This window comes from Diachasmimorpha longicaudata, chromosome 2 (genome assembly GCF_034640455.1).
Source record: "Diachasmimorpha longicaudata isolate KC_UGA_2023 chromosome 2, iyDiaLong2, whole genome shotgun sequence".
NCBI lineage: Eukaryota > Metazoa > Arthropoda > Insecta > Hymenoptera > Braconidae > Diachasmimorpha > Diachasmimorpha longicaudata.
In genome coordinates this window covers 12,573,810-12,585,228 of record NC_087226.1, presented here as the reverse complement: position 1 = coordinate 12,585,228, position 11,419 = coordinate 12,573,810, and the positions used below count along the sequence as shown (strand labels likewise).

Below are 11,419 nucleotides of genomic sequence, written 5' to 3'. Positions count from 1 at the left end.
TCCGAACAAAGGAAAAGTAAAAAAATTGGAAAAGAAAAACTGACAATGACAATCTCCACAGGACTTTGGAATATTTTGCCCAAGTGTTCACTCAAATATTTCATTTACGAGAGGATATCCACAAGAGAAATAAAAAAATCCCTTTTCTGTAAAGATTTGGTCTTTAATTATTGAAAAATATGTAAAGCATACATTCATCAAATCTCTGAATATGAATTTATATTGCTCACATCTAGATTTGGCACTTGAATAATATTCCAATTATTCAAGTTCACCTGAGGAATACAACCATCATGACTAATAATGAAAAATATTTTGTGTTCTATAAGGAAGGAAATATAATCATTCATGAAGATTCATGAGAAAAAATGTGAGCTACAGAAGCTAGTATCAAGTCATATTTCTCGATGAATGTCTTACAAATTTTGTTACCACAGTTTATAAATTGTATATAAAGATCCACATTGTTTGTGATAATTCTTCAATCGTTAGGCCATATGAAAAAATATTGTTTTATTAATTTTAAAGGAATATAAAACTATACACTTAATTAGGAAGAATTCTTCGCTGGTGGCCTAAAGACACCAACGACAACAGCGTGATCTCTCTCATATGGCTCGAGAGTTATTTGCTCTTGTGGTTTTAATTTATCAGCGACCAATTTTTTCACTTCTGCCGCGAATACAGCTTCAGGTTGTGCAGTCGAGTCTATACAGCTTGCCTGGAAAATTGAATGATATGTTTTTTTCATATAAACTATGGAAAAATTCCCGGTAGAATTTATTTTATGGAATGAGGAGAGTTTGATTTTCTTTCCAATTTTTCATTGAGACATTTTCTGAAAAAGCACTGACCCTGTTCCATTAAATTTTTGGTCGAAGGTTTGGCGGTTCCCCGGAGATTTTTTTTGTATATTTCATTTACTAATGATTGAACTACATACCTTAATGGATATGACGAAATGCCCGCCATTTTTGAGGAAATATTGGGAGTTGAGGGAGACTATTCTAGCTTGATCTGGTTGTGCCACATCTGCAAATACCGTATCAACCATACCCACAAGCATTCTGTACTTGTGTGGATGTCTGGCATCTTCAATAATGGGAATAATGTTCGTACGCTTCTTCGCAACGTTTATGAGATCTCTTCCAGATCTGTGGGAGAACTCCACAGCATACACAAGACCTTCCTGTAAATAAAAGGATCATTTTGTATTTATTATACTCGAAAACGCATCGATTTTGATCATAATTCGTGTCATCAGGAATATAAGGGGATTTGGAGACGTGTAGGAAGCATTGTCATCGAGCAGACTGAATAGACTGCTTCATAATGATTGTTTCCACCTCAATCTTGCATTACTTCGACACCAAGTAGATGATAATGCACCAGCTTGGCTCTAATGTATGCATAAATTATTGCCATCAATTAAAATCTTAAATTTTTGGAATTAATATTTGCTGAATTTTTGTTAATAAATTTATCCAAGGCATAAATGAAAATATCGTAAAAAATATTGTAAATCTTACCGGTCCAACAACATCAGCAACATGTGATACGGTCGTCCCAGAGGCAGCTCCAAGATAAAGCACTTTGCTCCCAGGTGGCATGTAAATCTGATCAACACCTCCCAGAATAGCAGCAGCCAGTTTGGATCTGAATGGATTCCAAACTCTGTACTCAATTTTCTCCCCATTATCTCCATCAATACTGATCCTCTTCTCGCCATAGACCTCTGAACCAGGTACTAAATTACGTGTGACAAGTGCGTCCTCCTTGCCTCTGGCGATAAACACTCCCTCGTGGCGATGGGGCTCGATAACAACTGTTTTTCCACCTTTAAAACCACCTCCACCACCTCGTCCTCCGCGTCCACCACCTCGACCACCTCCACGCCCTCTGGGAGTTCCTCTGCCTCCACCACCTCCACCACCTCGACCTCCCCGAAATCCTCCCCCGCTATTGCGGTCTCCACCACCACCTCTACCTCCACGGAAACCTCCACGACCTGGTGAAAGCGATAGAAAATATAGTTTTGATTGATTTTTACTGTTAGTTGTAGATATTTGAAAAAAAAGGTAATTGGAAATTTTTATAAGAACTGAAGTAAATTCTTGCAACTAATTAATCCATCCGAAGGGTTCTAAAATTAAAAAAAAAATACAAACGGATGAATTGGATCATCAATGTTTTGAAAGTATGTCGCGACAATAAAAAAAAGGCCGTTATTATCATATCCTCGACTAATGGCTTCGAATGTCATAAACAAAGGAAATGGATCTTCACTCCCACACATATCAGCGCAGTAAAGATAAAATCACCATATCTCACAGTGAGTTTTTGTCATTGTGGTGAATAATTCGAGGTTATTCAACAAATGCTATTATAACATAATTCAACATACCTCCTCCTCCTCCACGACCTCCCCTAAATCCACCGCCACCACCTGGTGAAAATCCTGAAAAGAAAAAAAATGGTCACAATCACAAAATGATTAGCACATGTTATTAGTTAGTTAACCGAAAAGTGCGTAAACGTGGTGAATCGCGTGGCTCCAAAACGATCGCACATGGCATCACTTTTTTGACAGAATGCCCCTCACATCGTTCATTATCGTTTCGAAAACAACAATCATGAATCAGCTCCCGGAGTAAATCCCCCGATTAATGAATTATCATCAGAATAAATTACAATTAACTAACGATTTTGAGGTTAGCCGACAACGCGGAGTCCAAATTGTCCCCCAGAACCCTTGAGCCTCCTCCCAACGCCCGTTATCACCCCCAATCAAAACAATAACGCAAGGAATTTATTATCAGGACTCACCTGGCTTACCCATTGCTATTATGCTTCGTTTGGCTTCGTTGAATTTATTACAAAATTATTATTTTGTATATTGCAGGATTTACAGACTCCGGAATATGCAGTAGAGGTTGAACATGTGCGTGCGGACACAACTACTGGATTGCCCTCGACGGAAGCCCGGCCGTTCGGTCATTTCCGGTATAACTTGGATGGACAAGTATCTCGGGACGCCGTCAGCGGCGCTGTACACTACGTGTTTCGCCTGCGGCACACAGAGGTCACCACTTATGTTGGGCTTTTAATTATTTATTTAAAAATAAATGAGGGGATATCGAAACATTTTAAGCTCAGTACAAACGGATACAAATCTAGTACAAATGATAGAATTCTTTCATTTTTCCCAAAGCAATCACCTATCTTCTTACGGATTCGGGCATAACCTGTTTGGGAGTATTCGAATTATTTGTTATTTTTATTTTGTTATCGTTTTGTGGTTAACTTAGAGTGGATTACGAAAGAGGAATTGATTGAGAAACTATGGGAGATTGGGATGATTTGGAGGAAGATGTTGTCATTGAAGTAATGAAGAAATTAAAAACAAATCATTCGTTTCGTATTTTTTAATGAATCAGTTGTTACGAGGCAGACGTAGCTCAGTTGGGGGGATTTTGTCCCCTCGTAAAAATAATTTGAGATAATAATTGTTGAAAGAATGAACAATTCTTTAATTTGTTCAATGAAAGAAACAATAGTGTTATGTTCTCCGATTTGATTTTACATAGCTGATTATAGATTAATACGAAAACAGAATTCATCCCCAAATTCCAATCTTAGTTAATAATTTAATATTTATTTCTCAGGGTAGTGATCTATACAACGTCCTGAAACAAATAGGATCTCCAGAATTCGAGTGCACACCCGTGATTAGATCAGGATTCCCGGATAATTGGGAAGAATCTGATTTCAAAGTGGGTAGGAGAGAATTTGTTTTAGTTATATAGAGTCTAGAATTAGTGCCAAAAGTCTCAATCTTTCAAAATCCCATTCTTATTCACTGATTCTCTTTTCAGATTCAAGATACACCTAAATCTTATAGATTTTCGAATTTTTACCAATGCATCAAAAATTTTATTTCTTTCAATGAAGATAGAAATAAACAAAAATCTCGTGGATTAAAAGAATTGGAGATAATTCTCCAATTGGAGCCACTTCTGGATGACCATTCTTCGTGGATTCAAAATATCCTGAAAGACCAGTTGGATTTAAAGATGTATGCATCAGCCATTCTATGTTTATTCATTATTTTTTTTAAATTTTGCTTCGGCATGCAAGGTTTTTATCATAAATTTAATTCCGAATTTTTTTTGGTTATGCTACCTGGTCGTACCTTTTCGCTAATGAATCTATGAAAATTAAGTCATCTCGATTAGACATCACCTTGACTTCTCTAATTCCAGTGACAACAAACCTCCATTTTTGCTCTGGATCCTCTCAGGATCATTGCTCTTAACAACTTCCTTCCTCTCCCCAAGGCTGACGATCCCCGGACTGATCACAGCAGCGTCCCTGTCAACCCTGACGGTCTACCAAAAATACTCACAAAGATGCAGTCTCCAACGTCTCAGAAACCTCGTGTCAACCCAGAACAGACTCTTCCACCTTCAGAGGAGATCCTTGAAGATCCTCCGGACTGGATATGGCATGATACTGGACTCCAATCGACCTAGAAGAAAATTTTCAGATTTGGAGGTGAATAGACTGAAGTACTTGCAGCCAATCTGCGAGAAATTATACAGATGCATCGAGCAATGTTCCAGAGCATTCTACAGAGCCTCGCACTCATTATTTCCTCTGCTGCCATCACCACGGGACTCGAAAGATTTAATAAACAATTTCGAGGAGGATTTTTTGAAAATTCAGGGGGAAATAACATACAAAAAACTGGAGAGATTCTACTACACGTGCATTCTCGCACAGTCAGACATGATGAATTTGTTATCAATAGCCTTCAAGGATGGCTCAAGAAGTTGTGTAACGCAGTTGAAGATATCTGTGATTGTCGGGAACCTCCAGAGGACGTTGATGGTTCATGAGAGAGCCTTGAGTTCCTTGATGGAAGATTATTCGTCCTCGAAAACCGTCTCGATTCCCAGGAGGGATAAAAAAGTCGGTAATGCGAAGTTCAGAGATCTGTATGTCCACGTGGACCTACTATCCAGGAAGCTCCAGACCGCCTATTCAACAGTATCGTCAATTCTAGAGGACATCGATAATGTATCACGTGCAGGTGGAAATAGTGATTCCCTGGTCTCGATGATGAATGAAGCTTATAAGCAGATTGATACAGCTAGGGATTTCGCTGAGTTTAATATTCTGGTGATGAAGAAGCTGCAGAGTGGTGAAATCGGACAACGGGCTCCTTGTCGTGATGACCCCGAGGAGACCATCCAGAGGAAGGATCTGCCGGTGGTTTTTGATACTGATCCTCAGGTAATGGACGAGTGCTTCGAGGAGTATATCAGGGAAGAGTATTTGAAACCGCTGTGTGAGGATGATGATGTTTCCTTGGAGAGGGCTAAGATGGATCAGCTGCTGGAGAGGAACTTTATGAGGGAGTTGAAAGGGGTTTTGGTGGAGAAGTACAGGAGCATGTCTGAGAGGGAAGCCAGGGCGTTACTGAGGTATCGAAAGGGGAGTTGCGGTGAGGATCGGGAAAGCCTGAGGATCCCTGTACCACCTCCATTACCTGTCAGGGAAGATCAGTCAACGGAGTATGGGAGAAAGCATCGGCGCCCTGTTCCCTTGCCCAGGAGGAGCACTAGGGCAGCAGATGTGGGCGAGAATGACGGAAAAGAGGAAAGTGAGGAGAGGGAGAGGTTCTCCATCAAAATGGCTTTCGAGGGGAAGATACCTGCTTTTACTTGTGATGAGGAGACGTTTGTTGGGAGTGGAGAAAATTCGGAAGAGGAACTCGCTGGTAGTGGCTGTGAAGAGGATGAAGTTATTGGTGTATGAAGTGGCAGCTGTTGATGTACATAATTTTGGAGGAATATTTTTTTTTTATTCCACCCAAAAACTCGATTTCTATAAACGTATTTTCCTAGGGTACATTGAACAATATAAAAGAATATAAATCCAAAATAAAAAATTATACTTTACCGCTCAGTGCTTGAATTACTCATTTGTGCCGCCTGTTGCGGCATGGAAATTCCCCGGAAGAGACAGCGAGAAATGTAAATAATGATTGGGACCGGTCTTCTCGACAAAGTACAATAAGTTTTGTTTTATTTAGCGTATGAGCCACCGGTGGTATAAATAATTTCATATAAATATATATATTAAATTAGCTCCGTAGAGCATTTGCTAACTTTATGCGTAAGACTTTTCCCTCATTGGCCATTGTAATCGCTATATGTCTCAATTCGAGGTGGGAAATAGGAATAGGTCGCGCGGAGCCTATTTGATCTCGTATAAGATTATTCTCGCGTTTATAGCACTATTATTATTATATGAACAAAATGAAGAGAAGAGGAGGTGTCTTCACGATACCAAAAATTGTTATCGCAATTCTCCAAGTTATCTGGGGCATGCCCTCAGAATGTTTATGTGTCGTAAGATGTCCAATAAAGAGAGCACCAATAGAAATATCTGAATTATTTACATCAAAGCCAGCTGTCGATTATCTGGCAGAGTATGTCTTACCCACACCGATTTCAATTAAATTTCATAAACATGGCGACTTGCACTGCCAGGAGCTCGATTCGCTGAGTGTGAAAACCTGAATTAAGCCGAAGTCAGGCTCTGTCTCTGAGTAAATTGATATATCGTCTAATATTTCAAAGTGGTGCAGTCAGTGGCCTCGGACAGCATTCACTTCTCAGAGTATTATGGGGCCAGTCACGATCAGGTGAAGTTACGCGTCACTGCAGTGACAGTGGAATATTATCAATTATTACAGAGTCTACAATCTCTGACCATTAAACGAGTTGAGTCAATTTATTTCGGGATACTATTTCGGGAAGAAATGGGAAAACCTCAGGATGGGGGAGCAGATGAGAGTGCGAGGAAACACCTGGGAGATAATCAACTATTGGAAATGAGGGAATCGCATACCTTGGTTTTTTATGTTAATGGGAAAGAGGTAACTATAGGCTAATTGTACCATTCCATACATCTGTATGAAGTGTAATATTACTATGCTATGTCTACTGAGATGTGGATGATGTCTTTTCGGTAGATCAATGACAACAACGTCAATCCTGAATGGACCCTTCTATATTATCTTCGGAACAAATTAAATTTAATTGGAACAAAGCTGGGGTGCGCAGAAGGTGGTTGTGGAGCGTGTACTGTGATGCTTTCGAGATTCGATCGTCAAAGACGAAAAATCCTGCATCTCGCAATCAACGCCTGCCTGACACCCATTTGCAGTGTTCATGGAACAGCGATAACAACTGTAGAAGGCATAGGCAGTACCAGGACTACACTTCATCCCATTCAAGAGCGCCTGGCCAAGGCCCATGGATCCCAATGCGGCTTCTGTACCCCCGGGATAATAATGTCGATGTACGCCCTATTGAGATCAAAGCCCAAACCGTCGATGCAGGACCTGGAACTCACGTTCCAGGGGAATCTCTGTAGGTGCACGGGATATCGCCCCATTATTGAGGGCATGAGGACCTTCACTGAAGAGTGGGAGCGATCTCGAGTGGTTCACCAGACATCTGATTCCACCGACTGCGAGATGGGGCCCTGTGCAATTGGTGAAGCCTGCTGCAAGCGTGCCTTCACATCGGAGCCAACAGAAGTCTTCAATACCAAGGAATTTCGTCCATACGATCCCACCCAGGAAATCATTTTCCCACCTCAATTAAAACTCTCTGATGAACTGGATAAAGAGTATTTGATAATCAAAGGGAATGAAGTTACGTGGTATCGTCCGACGACTTTACACCAACTCCTCTTCCTCAAGAACCAGTTCCCTAATGCCAAGATCATTGGTGGTAACACCGAAGTCGGTGTGGAAGTTAAATTCAAGCACTGCAAGTACCCAATTCTGATCCACACTAGACAAATTTCCGAGCTGGGAAGTATCCTCGTTCAAGACTCTCTAACGATTGGTGCGAGTGTGACTCTGATGGAGTTGGAAGAATCCCTTACCGATCTCATCTCCGTCACTCCAGAATACAAGACAAGAATATTCAAAGAAATAGTCGAAATGCTCCATTGGTTCGCAGGAAAGCAGGTTCGAAATGTTGCAGCAATTGGGGGAAACATAATGACAGGAAGTCCAATTTCAGATTTGGTACCGATACTAATGGCTTCTGGAACGAAATTGAACTTCTGCAGCCTCAAGAATGGACACAGACAAGTTCCTATAGACCACAACTTCTTCACTGGATACAGACGGAATATCAGCAAGCCCGAGGAGATCCTTTTGTCCTTAGAAATTCCATTCACCCAAAAATCTCAATATTTTGTTGCCTATAAACAAGCGAAACGGAGGGACGATGACATTGCCATAGTCAACATGGCATTGAACGTGATTTTCAAGAGCGAAACTGATGAAATCATTAGAGCTCACTTGGCATACGGTGGAATGGCCCTGACGACGAAGCTCGCAGTGAAAACCTGCGAGCAAATGTTGGGAAAACGATGGAATTCAGATATGCTGGAGTTGACCTACCGATCATTAGTCGAAGAATTCCCACTGGAAGACTCTGCACCTGGAGGGATGATCCTCTATCGAAGGTCCCTGACCCTCAGTCTCTTCTTCAAGGGGTTCATTTACATCATGAAACAATTACAGCATGATGTCCCTGGACTTGTACCAATCCCGAAGGAATTATCTTCGGTGGATGAAACATATCGCTATAAATCCTTCAAAAGTTCGCAGTACTACCAGATCACTCCTGATCACTCAGACCCGAATGATTTGATCGGACGACTGATCGTCCACTCCAGTGCCTTCAAACAAACCACTGGAGAAGCCTTGTACTGTGATGATATCCCGAGGATCGACGGAGAACTGTACTTGGCTTTAGTTCTATCCACAAGGGCGCACGCAAAAATAGTAGGGATTGATGCTTCTAAAGCCCTCCAGCTCGCGGGCGTAATTAGGTTCTTCTGTGCTGAAAATATTCCGAAAGACAGAAAATGGACGGAGCCCGTTGCCCAGGACGAGGAGGTATTTGAGATTACTCCTGTTAGAAACCATTTAAATATGAAATCATCAATTTCCATCGTTCCTACAGGTGTTCGCCAGGGAAGTCATGACTCAGGGCCAACCCATTGGTGCAATCGTGGCTCTAGACCAAGCGACGGCCCAACGTGCAGCAAGACTGGTGGATGTGGACTATGAAGATATGAATCCTGTGATAATAAGCATCGAAGATGCCATATCATCGAAATCGTTCCTGGATCCGTCTCCTATGAGGCTCCAGAATGGAGATACAAGTCAAGCTCTTGCGGAATCTGATCACATTATCGAAGGTGAGTTCAGAATAGGCGGTCAAGAGCATTTTTACCTGGAGACGCAGTCAGTTCTAGCTGTTCCTAAAGAGATCGACGATCTGGAAATAACCTGTAGCACTCAGGATCCGAGCCAGTTGCAAAGATTAATTACTCAGATCCTGGGAATACCACAAAATCGAGTAAAAATCCAGGTGAAACGTATAGGCGGTGGCTTTGGTGGTAAAGAAACCAAGGCAAAGATGATTGCAGTACCAGCGGCACTTGCAGCCTACGAACTCCAGAAGCCTGTTCGATGTATGCTCGATCGGAACGAGGACATGATGATCACCGGGGGAAGGAATCCCTTCTTGTGTAAATACCAGGTCGGCTTCACTAAGGAGGGCCTCGTGAAAGGAGCGAAAATTGAGCTCTTCATCAACGCTGGATGCTCCAGGGATTATTCTCCCGAAGTGATGGAGCGGGCAATCCATCACTGCGAAAATGCTTATAAATTCCCAGCGATTGATGTGACAGGATGGATCTGCAAGAGCAATCTCCCTTCGAACACAGCTTTCAGGGGCTTTGGGGGACCCCAGGGGATGCTGGTAGCTGAAAACATTATCTGGGATGTAGCCAACTTCTTGGGGCTACCAGTTGACAAAGTCTCGGAAATGAACTTATATCAGGAGAATGATGTCACTCATTACCATCAGAAGCTCCTCCGGTGTTCCTTGGATCGCTGCTGGGAACAGTGTATTCTCCAGTCAGATTATAAGGCCAGAAAAGCCAGGGTGGAGGAATTCAATCGAGGAAATCGATACAGGAAACGAGGGATTGCTATTATACCCACGAAATTTGGAATCGGGTACAGTCTGGCATTTTTGAATCAAGCTGGAGCACTGGTTCATGTTTACACTGACGGTTCGGTGCTCATTACCCATGGAGGAACTGAAATGGGCCAGGGGTTACATACGAAGATGATTCAAGTTGCGAGTAGAGTTTTGAGGGTTCATCCTGATAAAATTCATATCTCTGAAACAGCAACTGACAAAGTGCCCAATACATCAGCGACTGCTGCCAGCATTTCTTCGGATTTGAATGGAATGGCTGTGCTAAATGCTTGCAATACTATCATGGAGCGCATCAGGCACATTATCGATAGCAGTCCTGGGGGGAATTGGGAGGAATGGATCTCGAAGGCATATTTTGAGAGGATTAGTTTGAGTGCAACTGGATATTATCGCACTCCCGACGTTGGGTACGACTTTGAGACGAATTCTGGGATTCCTTATAATTATTTTTCGTATGGTGTCGCCTGCAGTGAAGTGGAAGTCGACTGTCTCACTGGGGATCATCAGGTACTGAGAACAGACATTGTCATGGATGTGGGGGACAGTTTAAATCCCGCCATTGACATTGGCCAGGTAGAGGGTGCCTTCACCCAGGGACTGGGATTATACACTCTCGAAGAGTTAATGTATTCACCTGATGGTACGATGTACACACGTGGTCCTGGGTCTTACAAACTCCCCGGTTTCAATGACATTCCCCGTGAGTTCAATGTCTCGTTGCTGCGAGACGCACCCAATCCACGGGCCATTTACTCGTCGAAAGCAGTCGGGGAACCCCCACTTTTCCTCGCGGCCTCTGTATTCTTCGCTATCAAAAATGCAATTCAGGATGCCCGGAGAGATGCCAAGGCTACCGATAAATTCAGACTGGATTCACCAGCAACTTCTGCCAGGATTCGCACGGCCTGCATCGATGAATTCATTGCTCGAGTAATTTATCCATCATGTCAATTTGAATTATATTCCAGTTCGTTCTTCTAATTCTTATACCTATTTTCTTTTGCTATAGTTTCCAGATGTTGATGGCGATAAGGCGTGGAACAAAGTACCGTAGCAATTCGAGGAACTGTGGTTCGAGGACTCAGACGTAAAAATGATCTATTCCTTATCAACAACTCTCTCGCACCAGAAAAGGCATTAGTGAAAAAAATTTATATTTGTTCTAAACAACGGGATGATTTCTTGATGACGAAAAAGCAATTGTTCATATCAAATAAAATTGAATTAAAGCATTCAATATTTTATCAGCTCAATTGTAAAATATTTCAATGCATAACTGCAATAGATTCTATAGAAATTGGAATGCATGA

General features: G+C 41.9%; 3 protein-coding genes across 4 annotated transcripts; 2 read left to right on the top strand and 1 right to left on the bottom strand.

Annotated features, from left to right (window-relative positions):
• Window positions 1-142: 142 nt before the first annotated feature.
• LOC135172661 (rRNA 2'-O-methyltransferase fibrillarin) lies at window positions 143-2,975 on the bottom strand. 2 transcript variants are annotated; one of them, XM_064138878.1, is made up of 5 exons: window positions 2,827-2,975; window positions 2,405-2,458; window positions 1,530-2,008; window positions 944-1,189; window positions 143-721 (listed from the first exon to the last, which is right to left on the bottom strand). In XM_064138878.1, exons 1-5 carry the CDS (start codon window positions 2,837-2,839, stop codon window positions 551-553), a joined length of 963 nt encoding a protein of 320 aa, XP_063994948.1. In that variant the 5' UTR covers window positions 2,840-2,975; the 3' UTR covers window positions 143-550. The 2 variants fall into 2 exon arrangements, with proteins under 2 accessions (XP_063994948.1, XP_063994949.1); XM_064138879.1 differs by having other exon boundaries at window positions 2,836-2,969.
• Window positions 2,976-3,116: 141 nt separating this feature from the next.
• On the top strand, window positions 3,117-5,970 carry LOC135172658 (uncharacterized). Its single transcript, XM_064138865.1, has 4 exons — window positions 3,117-3,384; window positions 3,666-3,773; window positions 3,876-4,075; window positions 4,263-5,970. Exons 1-4 carry the CDS (start codon window positions 3,343-3,345, stop codon window positions 5,818-5,820), a joined length of 1,908 nt encoding a protein of 635 aa, XP_063994935.1. The 5' UTR covers window positions 3,117-3,342; the 3' UTR covers window positions 5,821-5,970.
• Window positions 5,971-6,117: 147 nt separating this feature from the next.
• Window positions 6,118-11,341, top strand: LOC135172654 (xanthine dehydrogenase-like). The gene is made up of 4 exons (XM_064138853.1): window positions 6,118-6,946; window positions 7,043-8,992; window positions 9,060-11,039; window positions 11,119-11,341. Exons 1-4 carry the CDS (start codon window positions 6,830-6,832, stop codon window positions 11,161-11,163), a joined length of 4,092 nt encoding a protein of 1,363 aa, XP_063994923.1. The 5' UTR covers window positions 6,118-6,829; the 3' UTR covers window positions 11,164-11,341.
• Window positions 11,342-11,419: the final 78 nt, after the last annotated feature.